The sequence below is a fragment of the Phacochoerus africanus genome, chromosome 13 (genome assembly GCF_016906955.1).
Source record: "Phacochoerus africanus isolate WHEZ1 chromosome 13, ROS_Pafr_v1, whole genome shotgun sequence".
NCBI lineage: Eukaryota > Metazoa > Chordata > Mammalia > Artiodactyla > Suidae > Phacochoerus > Phacochoerus africanus.
The window spans coordinates 6,944,129-6,962,047 of NC_062556.1; the positions used below are offsets into that span (position 1 = coordinate 6,944,129).

The 17,919-nt window shown below is 51.4% G+C and overlaps 1 protein-coding gene across 1 annotated transcript; it reads right to left on the reverse strand.

Moving 5' to 3' along the window:
- Positions 1–2,901: 2,901 nt before the first annotated feature.
- Positions 2,902–8,877, reverse strand: LOC125113500 (uncharacterized). The gene has a single exon (XM_047756249.1). It carries the CDS (start codon positions 5,090–5,092, stop codon positions 4,463–4,465), a length of 630 nt encoding a protein of 209 aa, XP_047612205.1. The 5' UTR covers positions 5,093–8,877; the 3' UTR covers positions 2,902–4,462.
- Positions 8,878–17,919: the final 9,042 nt, after the last annotated feature.

A 17,919-nucleotide genomic window follows, 5' to 3' on the forward strand; every position in this document is an offset into this window, starting at 1 on the left:
AGTGACCGGCCTGCTTGCTTGCTTTCTCTCCCTGTCCCTCCGCCCTCCCTCCTTCCTTCCTCTTTCTTGGTGGAGAGGAGAATTAATGGCGAATATCTCAAATTGAACCTCAGAAGATTTTGCAGAACTGGGAGGGCAGAGCGCCTCTGCAGGTCCCCGGGCCCAGAGGGAGGGCTGGCACCAGAGCACGTAAAGCCTGGGGAGAATCGGCTTCAGCTCCTTTAAGAAGCGGCCACCCTGAGTGGGCTACTCATACGCCTGTCCTTAGGGATGCCCACCCAGCTATAAGTCCAAGTTACGTCTCCCTTGTTTGATGTTCAGTGTTGATTAAGAAGAATTGTAAGGCCTGTTAAGGAGAGAATTCTGTCTCCCTCAGATAAATAAGTTCAAGTCCTAATTCCCAGGTCTCCTGAAGGTGATCTTATTTGGAAATAGGATCGTTAGGAAAGGAATTAGTTAAATTACAGAATGGTCACAGGAGGAATCTGATAGGACTCGTGTCCTTAGAAGGGGACGGCCTTGTGAAGACGGAGGGCTGGAGCGACACAGCCTCAAGCCAGGGTTCACCAAAGATTGCCACAACCCCAGAAGCTAGGGCAAAGGCACGGGACAGCTTCTGTCCAGAGCCCTTGAGAGACCACAGCTCCGCTGACACCTTGATCTTGGACTTCTAGTTCCCAGAATGGAAGAGAACACCTTTCTGTTGTTTTAAGCCACCCACCTCGTGGCTCTTTGTTACAGCAGCTGTGGGGGAGTCATATAGACCCCGGGACAGTGACCTCGTGCCACTGTGTGAAAGGGTAGGTGGTGATAGCTGAGGGCATGGGCTTCAGTGCCCAGCAGACCTGGGCTCCACGCCCTCCTGTGACAACCTGTGTGTTTTCTCAACTGGAAAATGAGGACACTAAGAGCCCAATTCACAGAGCTGTTAGGAAACTTGAAACGGATGATGCCTAGGAAGTACCCAGGCTGGGCACTCACGGGCCCTCCCAGGGCACAGGGCAAGCCCGGGACAGGGTCTACACTCGATCCAGGCCGCCCCGTGCAGACGGTCCAGGCTCTGCACAGCAGGCTGTCTGTCTGGATAACAGAGGGCAGAGGCCAGAGGCCAGGCCAGGTCCCGTCTTCCCGCGACACTGTCGGGGTGGGGGAGGGGGTATACAGGAGCCCAGGACTGACCTGCGGCCTTCGCCTCATGGCAGCATCAATATTTTTCCATCTACCCAAGGCCAACTGTTCCAGGGTTTCAACAAGACGGTGTTCAGCGCAATGCAGAGAGCTGTGTGCTGGGCCTCGGTTCCCACCCCAGGCATCTGGCTGTCACGCGGCAACAGCAAACCCATTCACTTGGGTCTTACTGCTTAATTATTGCAAATTGGCACGGCTCCGGGCGCCTCGAGAGCCCTTGGACACGCACCATACGTTCCGGGCAGGAAGGCTCGCCTGGCACGGGGACGCTGCCTGTCACTTCTGCAGCTCTGCTCTGCTAAGTGGTGGATCCTCTCCAAACGCTCAGCCCCAAATACACGGGAAGCAAGAGCCTGGCACTCAGAGGTGCCAGTGCCACCTTCACACGGAACCAGCCTGTCAGCCGTGCCGTCCAGCATTTGTCACCGGTGGCAGTTTCCAGCCTGGCAGTGGAAAGAGGCAAGGGGGCGGGGAGCCAGACAGCAGTCTGATGTTTCATGTATGAGGGGATTCGCAGGAAATACGAGTTCTAGAACCCAACAGTCCCTCAGCCGCCAGCCCCGAGTGAGGAGCTATGTTCCTGCCCATCTTGGTTGGCCCTTGACCTTGGGCCCAGAGCAGGGGACAGCTTGACTGGAACCTATATCACTCATTCATTCGTTCCTTCCATCAGTCAACCCATATTTACTGAGCATCTGCTATGTGCTGGGCTGTACCCAGCCCTAGGGACACAGAAAGGGTGGCGAAACGGGGCCACAGAAGTTGTCTGGAGACAGCAGGACCTGGGTCCAGAGGAGCCGGCCAGCTTCCCTGAGCCTCCCTGTGCTGCAGGGGGAGCCTGCGCTGCAGTGCCCCCTGGAGGCTGGACGGGGCTGTGCCGTCAAGGAGCAGGAGGACCCAGCTCCTGCCTGAGGCCACCACCGAGCTGCCTGCTCCTGGGGAGATGGACACGGAGGTGACCTGCACGGTCCTCCTGGGGAGGATGGATTGACAGTGGCCGGGCAGAGGCACAGAGAAAGGGGACAGCGTCTAGTCAGGGAGACCCGGCGGGGCCAGCATTTCAGATTCTGGAGGAAGAGGGGGCGAGGCCTGTGTCTTCAGGTGTGATTAGAGGAATATACTATATTAGGGAACAGAAAAGGAACTATATTGGGGAACAGGAATGGAGGCAGAAGGCAAATGCCATTTCAGAAGGGATTCAGGACCAAGAATCTAGGCCACGGTATCTCGGCCTTGGCCCTCTGGACATTTGGGGCCAGGCACTGAATTCTTTCCAGGGAGTACGGGGTGTCCTATGCCTTGTGGAACATTTCCCAGCATCCCTGCCCTCTGCCCATGAGCTGCCGTAGCACCCGCCACCCCCAGCTTTGGCCACCAAAACCGTCTCCAGATTTTGCCAGATGTTCCCTGAGGATGAAATCAGTCCTTGCTGAGAACCACCGGCCTGGCTGTTTCCTGGAGCCATCTCCCCCCACATCTGCCAGCCCGCTCTTAGGGTCCCTGCCTCTTATGCCGGGACTTCCCTGGGCGTTGGCCTTGAAACTCCCATGTCCCCTTAGAGGCAGGTGAACGGGGACTGGTACCTCCTTGCCCGCAGGAGGCTGATCCCATCCATCTGTGGACAGTCCACCCGCCCCCCCCCCACCCCCTGCAGCCTCCCTCATTCTGCTCTTCGCTGTCTTGGTCCCACAGCGCTGAGGCTTCTAACCCATTATTCACGTTCACCTGTTACCGGCTGTCCCTCCACCTGCCCCGCCCCCACCCCCACAAGCTGCTGTGGGGCCAGGACCTTTGCTTATTCCCCAGATGTGTCCCAAGTGCCCACGACAGTGTCAGGCGCAGGGTATACGCTTGACACACACTGCTGCACGAAGGGTCAGGCCTCTGAAAACATTATGAGCATCTGTGACCTTGGCTATTTTCACTTTCCGGCATGTTGGCAGGCTGCCTGGCAGTGCTTAGCAAGAAAACCTCACACGAGCAGGGCCTGGTATCTCTGGGACAGCTGAGATCCTGCGTCTCTGCTGCCGACGGGGAAGGGGTGACAGGAAGGGGTGCCAACGAGCGAGCAGCCCAGGGTCCTGGTAACGCAGCAGGTGAGTTCCCTGGCCCGTGACAAGGATGATGAGGGGAGAGCCTGGAGCCTGCCCTGGGGAGACCAGCGGCCACACCGATGCCACCCGGCTGTGCCCAGGCTGGCCCTTGGGCCTCCCCTGGACCCCTCCCTCCCTGATCACAGCCCCTGCCAAGTCCAGGGGGACAAGGACGAAGCAGTTGCAAGGCAGATGCTTCCTTTCTCAGTTTTGGTATTAAATCCAGGTGTTAGGATTGTGGGTGATTTTGACTTTTCTGTGTTTTTTCAGCTTTACCGCAATGAACTTGTTTAATGGCAAGAAAAAAAAACAGGGAAAAATATAAACTTTACTCAGTTTGTGATTTTTCACCTTGATTGGTCTAAATAAAGCCACAGGGCCTGGTTCTCCCATGGGACACTTTGAGGTATGTCTGAGGGCCACTTCCCCCTGAGCCCCTCACTGTTTGCTAGGGGACTCAATGAGTAATCTTTGAGATGGACTGTTGGCTTTTTTTCTTTTTACCGCAGCACCTGTGGCAAATGGAAGTTTCCTCTGATTCAACAGGACACCCCCCGCCCCCCATGGGGAAGAATTCAATACCTGGCCCCAAATGTCCAGAGTGCCAAGGCTGAGATACCCTGGCCTAGATTCTTGGTCCTGAATCCTAGTCGAATCAGAGCTGCAGCTGCCAACGTATGCCACAGCCACAAAAACACCAGATCCAAGACGCATCTGTGACCTGTGCCACAGCTTGTGGCACTGCCGGACTCTTAACCCACTGAGCAGGGCCAGGGATCAAACCCGCATCCTCACAGATACAACACTGGGTTCTTAACCTGCTGAGCCACAATGGGAACTCCTGGGCTGTTGACTCCTCCTTTTACATAAATTGTTTGCAAGGATTAGTGGCACATTCTGGACACATGGTTGAGACTGAGGCCAGATGGCCACTGACAAGAGGCACAGGCAACGGGCTTGTTGTCGGGATAACTCTGACCACCCCCCGAAAGTGAGCTGTGGCCTGTTTGGCCTGAACAACTCCACCATCTCTCGAAAGGATCGTGCCAGAGGGAACCTGACTTTGAGGCTCACATTCAATTACTCTCATCATGAAGACGGTAATTAGCCATGTCTGACTTGCTACAAGGGAACAGCCGAGGTCCCAGTTCCAGGCTGGGAGGGACAGACATCCGGGTTTCTCATGAGAGACACCTGCGACACATACTCACGCCGAGGCCACCCTGAGACCCGCCAGGCCTGGCTTCCACGAGCGCTTTCCTGTTTCTTCTCTGCTCCCTCTCCAGAAGCAGCTCCTCGGGGAGAATCGTCATGACAACCCGCAGCGGGCACTGCAGCAGGCAGGGCGGGACAGAGGGTCTCGGCGTCAGGATGGAAGAGGCTGATGACCACGGGCAGCCGGGCCATGCGGGGCTCCGTGGTGCGAGATCAAAGTGAAAGCTGAAGGTCACGCTGGGTTTCACAGTCGGAGGCTGGGTTAGGGGCTTCTCCACGCAGAGGCTCTGGGCCCCCAGCACCCAGAGGATGGTCTGGAGGATGCTCCGAGCCTGCGTGGGGCTGGCCCCACCCTGCTGGCTCCTGCCTGCTCCGCCAGGGTTAGAGCCTCCCTGTGCCTTCGACCCCGCTGACCTTTGCTCGGACAGACAGGAGCGGTGCCCTCTGACCCCACTACCTGGGGCGGTTGGGGAACGCAGGTTGCTGATCTCAGAAGAGCGGTCAGAGCTGCCTCCGGGCCCCCGAGACCCCAGGGCACAGTTCCAGGCCTCGTGCGCAGCCATTATCTTTGGGAGGGACCAGGGCTGGATGGGCATCGGAGCAGAGTTAGCGGGAGCTGAGTATCTGGCCTGATGAAAGCTGGATGGGCATCTCTCCCGCCGGGCGGGTACCTGTCAGAGGTGCCTGGAGTGGCATGTGCTGGCCACCTGAATGAAGAGGGGGTGGTGCTGGGGAAAGGTAGTAGCTGAAGAAACACCGGTAAGGTGGGGCTTGGTTATAAGTGGGGGCTGAGGAAGCCTGGAGGGTCCAAGGGGAGGCCCAGGCTTCAGGCTGGTGGCACGGGTAGAAAATCAAGAGAAACTATGGTTCTGCTTTTAGAAAGAATAACATCCAGATAAAGAAAAAATAATTATGCCTAAATATTCAAAGTTGCAGGCAACCTACAGTAAATGTCATTAAAGGAAAAAAAGGAGGGAACAAACGCACCCCTGGAATAAAAGGCTGGGACGGCTTCTGTGAAACCAGCATTGGTGCTGGGGGAGGACGGGGCAGGAGCTTGCTGATCCATCAACAGAGTTTGTAAAAAATGCTTTTTCTGGTTTTTCTAGTTGTTTTCAAGGAGGTGGTTGATATGATACTAGTTCGTCCACCATATCGGAAATGAGTCTCTATTGGAGTTTAATGCTTTTTTAGGTTGCTTAGGTTTTTATTTTAATTGTTCGGTTCTCCTATGCTTCATTAATTTTATTGTCTTTTTTCTTTTTTTTTAGGGCCACACCCTCAGAATATGGAGGTTCCCAGGCTAGGGGTTGAATTAGAGGTACAGCTGCCAGACTACACCACAGCCACGGCAATGTGGGATCCGAGCCACATCTTCGACCTACACCACAGTTCACAGCAATGCCAGATCCTCAACCCACTGAGCGAGGCCAGGATACCGGTCAGATTCAATTCTGCTGAGCCGCGATGGGCAATTCCATGCTTGCTTCATTTAAAGACGTCTCCCTGGGATGCTTGGGGACGTGAGAACCTATCTTTCCAGGCCCGTCTAGGATTGAACTCCTCAGGAGGGAGCAAGGCAGGATGTGAGGAGGGTCTGGTCGTGGATGTGGGGGACGTGTCGTCATAAACCAAGGGGCACAGTCACAGAAGGCTCGCTGTCTGCAGGTTTCCTCGGCAGGTGAATCCTGAAGGCGCTTTTCCCTCAGCAAGTCCACCGCTCGTTTGATGAATGCTCGCTTCTCCTCCAAACAGCACAGCTTAGAAGCGAGGTGAGAGAGCCCTCTCCTGCTAAGAAACGCGGTGATGGGTTGAGACGTGTCGGATTCTCAATCTGTCTGGGACCCTGTGGGTCCCGGGGGAAGGCCGGGCTTCGGGAAGGCGTTTGGAGTGAGCTGATGCGCGGCCTTGTCTCCATCGCGCCCTCAACCTGCCCAGCTGCCACTCCGTCCAGTCTATGCTCCAGGTGTCTGATCAAGAGCCACCATGCAGAAGCTGACAACCTGTGCCCGCATCCAACAAGTCTGGGAACCACCCTCTGAGCTCAACGGCTTCGTCTTATAGATAAACTGAGTTCTCAGAATTTTAAAGTGACATTCCTAGGGCTGTCCCAACCAACGATTCGTGGTAAGGCCAAGACAAAATCCAGCTGTTCTGACCCCAGTGCAAGCTCTTTTCACCACCCCACACTCTGTCACTTGGAGATTCAGTTTCCCCAAAGCTCTCTGTTTTAGAAAAATGCTTCTCTTCAAGAGCCTGGTCCTTTTTTTTTTTGTGGAGAGCTTTGCAGGCTCTTCTCACAAGCACCCCCTAGAGGACACGGAGTGAACAGGGCTGCTGTCCTCCTGATGGGACCAGAGGCCAGACTCTGCCGCCCTAGTTCTCTTGACTCACTGTGCGACACTGACAAGCCAGGCCACTTTGCTGGTCCGTTTTCTCCTTGGTAAAATCAGAAAACCAGGAGACTGAAGATCTTTGCACCTTGTTGTGGGAGGCCCTGCAGAGAATCCCCCAAGGAGGCCTGGGTCACCCCGATATGGACACGTGATTCTCTCTTCTCTTGGGGAGCCGAGGATGTCAGCAAACCCAGACGACTGGCCCGTCCTGAGAGGGGGCTCCTCTGCATCGAGGGGGGAGGAGCAAGACCACCACGTTCTGCACTGAATCACGTCACCCCCAAATTCATGTACCAAAGGCCCAACTCCCTGAATCTCTGCATGTGGCTGTTTTTGGAGGCAGGACCTTTAAATGAGACCACTAGTTTGGGTCCTACTCCAGTATGACTGGTGCCCTTATAAGAAGCCAAGGAGAGAGGCCTCAGGCCAAATCTGCCAACACCTTGATCTTGGACTTCCAGCCTCCAGAAGTGTGAGAAAATAAATGTCTGTTGTTTATGCCCCCCCACCCCCGTCTGAGGTCCTTTGTTATGGCAGCGCCAGCGATCTAATACAATTGGCACGTCCCCTGCTCAACAACCCCCGACCCCTCTTTAAGAATCACTCCTGTTTGCTCTTTTGAGAATCTCTCCGCCAGGGAATTGTAGAGAAAATCATCCCTTGAAATGAGTAGGAGAAATACAGCTATGATGAGATGTCACGAGGGACCTACAATTTCTGCCCTGGGGGAAACTCAGAGCGAGTCACACAAATCCTTTCGCTAGAAGAGGCACTGGCTGTCCTTGTGACGGCTGGGCTAAGATGCCAGCAAATCCAGGGGACCAGTGCCAGCTCTGGGGCGTGGGACTACCTGGATCACTGAAGAACCCCACTCGTGGCAGAGGGCTGGAGCCACACTGGGTGGTACCTGGCATTGCATTTAGCAGGAAAAAAACAGAACATGAGACCCAGAGCTGGTCTCTGCCTTTCGGTGTCTGTAATTCCCATCTCACTGGAGTGGAATGAACCCAAGTGCCATCTGGTCCAGGAAGGTGAAGTCCACGTCTATCAGACCCTCAAACACACCCGACTGGGTTTACTGACTCGGGGCTGGTGGATGGGTGCTCCAGCAGCTGAGGGAAGAACGAGACAACGGCTCCCAACACAGAGAGAGGTGTGAACAAGGACCGATAAAGTCCTCTGCGACGCCGACAAGTGGCTGGTCCGCCTGGGATTCCTAAGCCGTGGCGGGGCCGGCCTCTGCTCCCCCGTCAGCACACGCAGCTCACACCTCCTCCTGAGCTCAAAGGCTGCGGAAAGAGTGGGAGCTCTGGAGCTAGGCCTGCTTTCGGATCTTGGCCCTTCTGCCCACCATGTTGTAACTCGGTCTCTCTCATCCTCAGCTTCCTGATCTGCGAAACAAGGATAATAACGCCTTTCTCGTGGCTGTGAAGAGTCCGAGAAATTACAGCGTGAAGGGCTGGGTGCTCAGGGCACAGGGGCCCTGCTGTTTTTCGGTTTTAGAATCTGTGTCCCCCACTGTCCATCACTGAGCCTGCGGGGGCAGGGGTTCTGCGCCCATGAAGGCATTTGCCCGGCACTTATTGTCGAGTTGAAAATTTGATCCGTTTTTTCAAGGGTGAAGGGGGCTCCAAAGAGTGGAGAGACGATGTCCCCTTGACTTGGAAAGACTAGAGGGCAGGTTTCAGACGGTGTCAAAATGCCCAAAGCCCCCTCTGGTGACAAGGTGTGCAGTTTTGATGAGGCCTACCGGGAGCCCTCCCTTAGCCCACAAAGCCCTACCAGCCACTCAGCCCTAGAAGCCGGGTCCATTGGCAAAGAAACCTCAAGGGAAAGTCTCCGGCCGGTGAACTAAGTTCACTAAGAACATACTCAAGAGCACAACCGACCTCAAATCCCAGGTGACCCAGGAAAGGAAGGCCAGCACCACGAGAAAGACTCTTCTCTCTCTGTCTTTTTTTCTTATGGCTACACCTGCGACGTAGGAAGCTCCCAGGCTAGAGGTTGAATGGGGGCTGCAGCTGCCTGCCTACACCACAACCACAGCAATGCTGAATCCAAGCCGCATCTTCGACCTACACTACCACTCGCAGCAACAGCGGATCCTTAACCCACTAAGCGAGGCCAGGGATCGAACCTGCATCCTCATGGATACTAGTCGGGTTCCATGAGCCACAAGGGGAACTCTGAGAGGCTCTTCTTTAAAGCAGAACTCACGCCTCCTCCTTTCTAATTAAGCAACAGATAGAGTCTGTTCTTAGGCATGTTGGTGGTCTTTCCATCATAGCCCAAGGCAAGGGTGTCTAATAGCCCATCGTTCGTCTCCCACTGTGGTTGGGACTAAACCCAGACAAAAGCCACACAAAACCCACCATGCCTCCACACGGCCCAGGAGAGACAGCTGCCAGCCTGACATGATCTGGCAAGGTCCTACAGGCCTGCCTGCCCTTGGTTCTCTCTCCATCCTGGGTCTGAAACGGTCCCCTCGAGACCCGTGTCTGAATGGACATCGATTGCCAGAGAGGGGGGCTGGTCCTCGGTCAGTAATTACCGCCTTTGTCCAGCCAGCCCGCCTTGATCAGAAGAGAGCGCCACCAGGGAACAGGGCAGAGGCACTGCCTGGAAGAGGTGAGAGAGTCAAGGAAAGATGCTAGAAGATGGGGAAGCGCCTGGGATCCACCGGTCCCAGCAGGAGGATAGATGAAGCCGCCGTCTCCCCCCGTCAGACAGCTCTGGGTTCAAATCCGGCTCCTCCACTCCCCTCCTAGCTCTGTGATATTGAGACGACTACCTCACGTCTCAAAGTAACAGCATCTGCGAATCACGGATATTTCCTACTTGGTGGTGTTGGAGGATTGAAGGAGCTCAGGCAGGGAAAGCTAAGCAGTGTCTGGCACGTGACAGACACTCGCTAACAAGGCTCTTCCTCTCCTCCGTGGGCAGGACTGTGGCAGCCTCTTCGCCATGGTCCTTGGACCTCCCCCTTAGGATAACTTTCATATCTCGCCTTTGCTTTTCTGGTGACAGTTCAGGCAACACTACAGGTCAATTCACCTGCAGCAGCTCTGAGCTGAGGGTGCGGCTGGATACCACCTTGCCTGCAGCCCTGAGCCCTGCACACTGGGAACACCAACAGCGGTCAAACTTATTGACCTGTATGTCTTTTTACTCCCAGAGGCCTCTCTACAAGGGCAATTCAGAGGGCTATTCATTTTTTATTGTGATAGATAGTCATATCTATCTTTGGCTTAATTGCAAGGCTTGAATTTTTAACCTCTAAAGCGATAGTGAGTTGTTAATTTTCTGTTTCGCCTTGTGATGAAGTAGAAAGCCAGGACGTCAGCAATCTGGGAAGCCCCTGCTGCTCCCCAGTACCATGCTGGGCACGAGGAAAACAGAGTCGAAGACGAACCTGTCCCCCTGGGCGTTCACAGCCTCGGTGAGGAGCCGGGAAGAATGTAAACTCAATCAAATAGAAAATGGTTGGGGGGAGAATGGAACACAAGGGTGGTGAGCCTGCGGGGGGATGGATGCATGCCCTTGGGACTTGGAACTGGAGGCAGTTCCATTGCTGAGGCAACTACACATTGACACGAGACGGGTCCGGAGGGAGGGCACGTTTCCTTTGGGCACTTTCCTTCGAGACAGAGAGGGTGACAGGAGCCGTGGCTGTGATCTTACAGAAGGTATTCAAAGCTAAGGAATAAGTGTGTCAATCTGGAGATCCAGACACGGTCCCCCCAGAGGCAATGGTCCCCCTTTGAGGACCAGGGGGTCTCCGTCCCAGGGGACCCAAAACAGAAAGTCTATTTCCATCTTGTCTACCCGTTAAATTGTCTATGTATGGGTATGCTTTCTAGTGTGCAAAATATATTAGTCCAGGAGAACATGATTTATAAATAATAGATTCATTGGGTGTTTGTGCTCAAAATGGGGTTTTCCCCTCTTGTGGGGCACATTAAAAACAAATCTGAAAAACCACTGAAAATTGGTGTTACGGGCGGAACTGCATGCCCCCCAAGTTCACAGGTTGAAATCTAACCCCAGTTCCTTGGCATGTGACTGCGTTTGGATATGGGGTATTTCAAGAGGTAAGTTAACATGAGGTCATTAGGGTGGGCCCTGATCCACTATGTCCTGTGGTGTCCTGATCACCAACAGGCAGAGGGGGGGCCCTGTGAGGACAGGGGGAGAGAGGCTGCAGAGGAAAGCAGCCCTGCCACACCTTGCCCTTGGACTTCAGCCTCCAGAACTGTGGGAATTCGCGTTTCTGCGGTTTGAGGCCCCCAGGTGCTGGCGGGAGATTGGAAGCCTCTCCAGTCCGCAGCGAACCCGCCCCTCTTTGGTGCCCCAGCTCCCCCAGCTCCCAGCCTCATTCCTCCCAGGCTGCCTCATTCTGAGTCCTTTGAAAGCAGCAGAAGCTGGATCAGGAAATAACTCTCCCACCAGCCCCAGACTAGCACCTGCCTAGCCTTCCGCCTGTGCCTCTTCTCCACACGTGGCTGGGGACACCCCTGCGCCAGCGCCTCCCAGGACTGAAGCCATCGCTGGTCAGTGACTTGCCCAGCTAAGTAAGTTGACAGCTATGAGCAGTATCAAAATCCATCCCTAATTATTCAGTCTATACCCTTGGCAGATGACTGCCAACATGCTCCCCATGTCTGCCAAGTGACTTCCAAACTTTTTCTCTTTTGGTCTTTTCAGGGCCGAACCCTCGGCGTACAAACGTTCCCAAGCCAGGGGTCGAACCCACACTTCATCAGCGACGGGAGCCACTACAGAGACAACACTGGATTCTTACCCTGCAGAAACTGTGAGACATTTTTACTCACATTGTTATTCCTACACAAAATGCCAAAGTGTGAAAAATAAATTCTTCCTGGGAGGTGATACGGACCTCAGGAGGGGCAGTGGACACTGTTGTGAAGAAAACTCACCAGCTTTAAGCAACATATCTAAGTTCTTTGGCCTCAGTTGTCTCATCGAGAAAGTGGGATTAAACATTTCCTTATCTGAGTGTTGTAAGCACTGCGTTTGGTCCAGAGTTAAGCTTAGGAATAGTCGAGAAATAAGTTTCGAACAAAGTATCAAGCTGCATGACAAAGAAGCATCTCTCTTTCATTAATGTCCTGTGACAGAGTGAGCGGCAGAGACACAATGAAAGGATTCCATAGCAGTTGATTTTTCACAGAGACGAGAAAAGTGGTTTCTTTCTCCGTCCCAGAACTAAGGCTTGGTCAGAGGATTTCAACAGATAATAACCAAATGTCTGCAGGAAATTTGCAGAAACAATTGATTTCCTTCCCAAGGACTGGAAATGGCGCGGGCAGTTGGGCAATAAAGGAGCTGCCGTAATTTTCTGCTCCATTTCTACGACGGCAACAAAAACATGATGGCGGAGAACACCGCCAAGTGACAATCTTCATTTCATTCCTCGGGGCTGGAAAACACATCCGTTTATTAAGTCTCTAAAAGCTGGAACCACAGATTGCAGCAACGCGACGCTACAGAGAAAAGATTAGTTGGGTTGAGCCAACCGTATGTGGCAACCGAATGAAAAGATGGTTCAAGATGGTGCCCGTATGGAGAAGCAGCGGGCCAGTCCCTGGGAAGAGCATGAACAAAGAGCTCTCATTTACATCCGACGTGAAGTGTGTCTTCCTAGGCGACTGGCAAGCTCCCTAGGAAAGGAAGATTAATGCAAGTGGGGAATATGAACTCTCTCTGGCAAGCCACGTCCATTTTCCGCCTGGGGAGGGCTCTGAGTGATGGATGGCCCCTGACCTTGGAGGAGGAGGATGTGAACGAGGTCTGTCCCAGTGCCTTCCGCTGCTTCCCGACTCTTCCCAACTTGCCTTTCACAGTGAAGGCTCATCTGTCCCAACATCCCTGGGCAAAGAGCTAGTCCACCTGAATGCATTTCACCAAAAAGAGGCTTTCCCTCTGTTCAAATTTCAAATGCTGATTTATGTCAAGTTGAACATATTTGTGTAGAAGTCTTTTCAGAATTAATGCCAGGCTTCCCTGCCCTCTCGGCAGGTACCAGTTTGGTGAGCTGGCCTATGAGTCAGTACAGGGCACAGAGCCAGCTCAGAAGGGCACTAGACAGTGTCCCCTGCTTCTTGCTCTATCACTTTATTTCTTTTTATAATTCAAGGTCATCAATGTGACTCCTGCAGAGGGAGGGGTGCCTCTGTAGAGGTGGACAAGGTTTGAGATGAAGCTGGGGAGATACAAAGGGCTATGCTTTTTGAGTATTTGCGCCTGAGATTTTTCTCCCCTACCCCTTTCACCACTAGGCTCTATGAATGGCCATTTCTTGGTCCTCTTGTCCACGGTGCCCACCCAGGCTCCGTGCCCTCCCTGAACACCAGACCTGCTCCTAAGACTCTCCACTGGAAAGCTCCACAAGAACACGGAACAGGTAACTCAACAGACACTGCCAGACCCGGCACCTGCTCTGACTCCCGAAACCTTGGCCCCCCCACTCGTCCTCCTCTCAGCAAGGGAAACTCCATCCTGCCAGTTACTGAGGTCCCAGGACTTGGAGTCACTCTGGATGACTTTCCTTCTCTCTCCCCACCTCCAGGGAAATAAGTAAATCCGGGAAGCCGGACCCTCAGAAGAGGGAGGAGGCAGAAGCTGATGACTCCTCCCCTTCCCACGGCAGCCACCCTGGTCCAAGCCACCGCCTCCTCTCTCCTAGGTCACTGCAGACTTCCCGCCTGGCCGCCTGGTTTCTGGCCTCGTCTCCCTGTAATCAATCCAAGGATTCCTCCAAGTTGCACTCGGTGCGGTGGCCTGTGAGGTCCATGCCTCTGGACCGTCATGAGCCCTCTGACCTTGTCACCTTCCTCCTTCCAGTTCACTCGGCTCCACCCCACCCCCACCGGGCCCCTCGCTGCTCCTCACACGAGCCAGACCCACTCCTCCTCGGACCCCTGCCCTTGCCCTTTCTTCTGTCTACAGTGCTATTCACCTAGATACCAACATGGCTCTCCTCCCAGCTTCAGATCCTGACTCGAGCATTACTTTCCAGCGAGGCCCTCTCTTTCCTCTCCTCACTGTGCTTTATTTCAACACTCAATCCCTACCCAACATAAAACAAAGTTTGCGGATACATCTTGTTTATTGCCTCCACCCACTGGAATGTAAGCTCCCTGAGAACAGGGGTGTTTTCTCCTGTCCTGCGCACAACTATATCCCTGACCCTGGCGACAGCACCTGGCACACGGATCAACACCACAAATATTTGCCGAACGAAGTTCTCTTCCTAATGAAGTCACGGAGCCTGCTTCTAGACATATAGGGTAGTGATTGTGAGCAAGCGTTTTTTTTTTTTTTTTTTTTTTTCCTTTCTTTTTTGGCCGCCCTGTGGCGTATGGACTTCCAGGGCCAGGGATCAGGTCCAAGCCATAGCTGCAACCTAAGGTGAGGCGGTGCCAGATCCTTAACCCACTGTGCTGGGCCAGGGAAGCACCCAAGATGCCACCAATCTTGCTGCGCCACACAGGAGACCCTATGAGCAAGGATTTTTAGTTCAGACTAATAAAGATTCAAAAACCTGCTCTAACCCCGCTGTAGCTGGGCGACCTTGGGCAAGGTATTGAACTTTTCTAAATGTAGTTTTATCATCTCTAAAACAGGTATGATGATGTACAAAAAAGTATGTAAAGTACTGAGCACAGAACTCAGCAAACTAATCACTCAATACATATGCGTCATTATGAGAATGATCCTCAGAGCCACACCTCAGCACAGGGGTCTAGCATCTGTCATCTGTTGACTACAACACCCCCGACTCAGCTTCCCGACCCCAGCATTTCCCCAGACCTCAGTGTCTTCTACACTGTGGGGCCAGGGTGCTCTTCCAGAACAGAAATCGAACTGGTAATGGGGGATATATCCCAAAATTCTCTCTTCCAAAAAAAAACTGGCAGTAAATTGTCAAAACCAACTGTGCCAGAACTCACAAAGTTAACCAAAGGCTTGCAGTCATCTCGGACGCTTTTATTCACAATAAATGGCTAAACCTTGGTAAGAACAGTGAGATTTGTGGGTTTTTAACTTGCCCTATTCCAATTTCCCTACCACCGGCTCCATGGTTGCCTTGAAAACTGATCATAGGAAAAACGCATCCTGACAGCCATCAGACGGATCAAAACAGAGCTGGAGCTCCTCTAAAGTTTCATTCCCAGGGAACTGTCATCATTGGACGTCTCCGGTAGTTCCATAGAAGACTCCGCTTGCAAAGTCATCTTTATATCCCCTGACTTGGAACTTACTCCATGTAAATATCCTTTTCCCCGGGGATGTTTATCAAAAAAAGAAAAAAAAAATTAAAGGCAACTGTTTAACTATCTGGCTGGGTGCTTTGCGGCTGCCCGAGGCAGTGAGTAACAGTTGGGACAGACAATTAGCCAGCCAAAAAGCTGAGGAGGAAAAGCTGAGGAATGAACCTCCAAGGCAGCTTTGAAAAGCCGTGACACCTTCCTGGGGATCTAGAAGGCCACGTACTTGTGCCCGGGCAGGGCTGTGAGTGTGCTCAGGGCTGTGTGGGTGCTCACACAAGACCTAAGGAGGCCCCCGGCTCTCGTCGCTGGCTGACCTCCATACGCGCTCGACCCGGAAGTGAAGGCTAAGGCAGAGCTGTCAACTCCCTGGCTGAGTGAGGAGCACACAGAGCCCTGGGCAAAGACTGGGAGATGCACTGGCTATGGAAATGCAATGAAATCTCTCTCCACTCATTAACTGATCACTGAGTTAACTGTGCAGACAGTTTCATGTCTATACATGAAAAAGATGATTGATTTTACAGAATTAATTCAGAAAAGGGTTTGAACCTAACAGTAACAACAACAAAGCTTGGCAACAAGGTAGATGCTGATTTCCCAAGTTACCACCTCACAATATTCAAAATGCCAACTCTTCAACAGAAAAACCTATGAGGCATGTGAAGCAAAGAATGTATAGGGTATATACACTGGAGAGAAAGAATTAACAGAGATTTTTTTCCTGAGACAGCTCAGACACTGGACTTACTAGATAAAGAGTTTAAACCACTTATTTTAATATGTTCAAAGATATAAAGGAAACTGTGTCTAAAGAACTGATGGAGAGCATGATAATGTCTCACCAATAGAGAACAGCAATAAAGAGATGAAATTATGAAAAAGAACCAAAATGCAATTCTGTAGTTCAAAACTATAATAACTACAACTGAAAATTTACTAGAGGAGCGCCACATTAGATTTGAGCAGGTGGAAGAAGCTTGAAGGTGGGTCAATTAAGATTATCCAGTGTAAGGAATAGGAAGAAAAAAAAGGAAGAAAAAACTGAACAAAGCCTCAGAGATCTGTGGAGCACCATCAAAAATTCCAATACATGCTTAATGGGCATCTCAGAATGAGAGGAGACAAAAGGGCAGAAAGAACATTTGAAGAAATAATGGCAAAAAACTTTCCAAATTTGATGAAAAACATTAACCTGCACATTCAAGAAGGTCAAATTTAAGGTCTGGTTAGGATAAACTCAAAGAGACCCACACCCACATATCACAATCAAACTGTCTAAAACCAAAGAAAAAGAATCCTTAGAGCATCAAGATAAAAGGGACTCATCATGTCCTAGACATCCTTACTAAGACGAATAGCTCTCATCAAAAACCATGGACGAATGGGACCTAATTAAGCTTAAAAGCTTTTGCACAGCAAAGAAATTCATCCACACCATGAAAAGACAATCTACTGAATGGGAGAAAGTATCTGCAAATGATACCACCAACAACAACAAAAAAAACAGCTCATACAACTCAACATCAAAAAAACAAACAACCCAATGAAGAAATAGGCAGAAGACTCAGACATTTTTCAAAAAAAGACACATAGATGGCCAACAGGCTCATGAAAGGATGCTTAACTTCGTTACTCATCAGAGAAACGCATGTTGAAACCACAATGAGATATCACCTCCTACCAGTCAGAATGGCTACCATCAAAAAAGAACACAAATAACAAATATTGGAGAGGATGTGGAGAAAAGGGAACCCTCACACACTGTTGGTGGGAATGTAAATTGGTGCAGCCACTGTGGAAACAGTATGGAGGTTTCTGAAAAAACTAAAAATAGAACTACCATATGACCGAGGAATTCCACTCCTGGGAATATACATCTATGTCCAAAGAAGAAAACACTTATTTGAAAGAAATTTGCACCCCAATATTCAAAGCAGCATTATTTACAACTGCCAAGATGTGGAAGCAATCTAAGTGTCCATCAACAGATGAGTGGATAAAGAAGATGTGGGGGGTGTGTGTGTGTGTGTGTGTGTGTAATGGAACTTTCACTACTTGGCCATAAAAAATAATGAAAACTTGCCATCTGAAACACATGGACGGACTTAAAGAATATTGTGCCAACTTAAATAATTCAGAGAAAGACAAATACTACATATCACTAAAAAATAAAACAAACTAGTGAGTGTAGCAAAAAGGAAACAGACTCACAGATACAGAGAACCAACTAGCTGTACCCAGTGGGAGGAGGGAAGGGGGAGGGGCAAGGGATTAAGAGAAATAAACTACTATGTAGAAAATAATCTACAAGGATATATTGTACAACACAGGGAATACAGCCAACATTTATCATAATTAGAAATGAAATATAATCCTCAAAAATTGTGATCACTACATTGTACACCTGAAATGTAAGCAATATTGTATATCAACTATACCTCAATTAAAAAAACCATCCATGGAGGGCAGAAGGCAGTAGGAGGACATGTTCAAAACGGTGAAAGAAAGAGCATCACCCAGGAACTCTATACCCAGCAAGAAAGACTGTTCCTCAAGAAAATGAAAGCAAAATTAAGACATGCTCAAGTTTAAAAACAAAACAAAACAAAACAAAACACTTGAGAGAATTTGCTATCAGCAGATGGGCCTTACAAGAAACACTAAAAGGAGTCCTTCAGGGAGTTGCCGTCACAGCACAGCGGAAACGAATCCCACTAGGAACTGTGAGGGCGC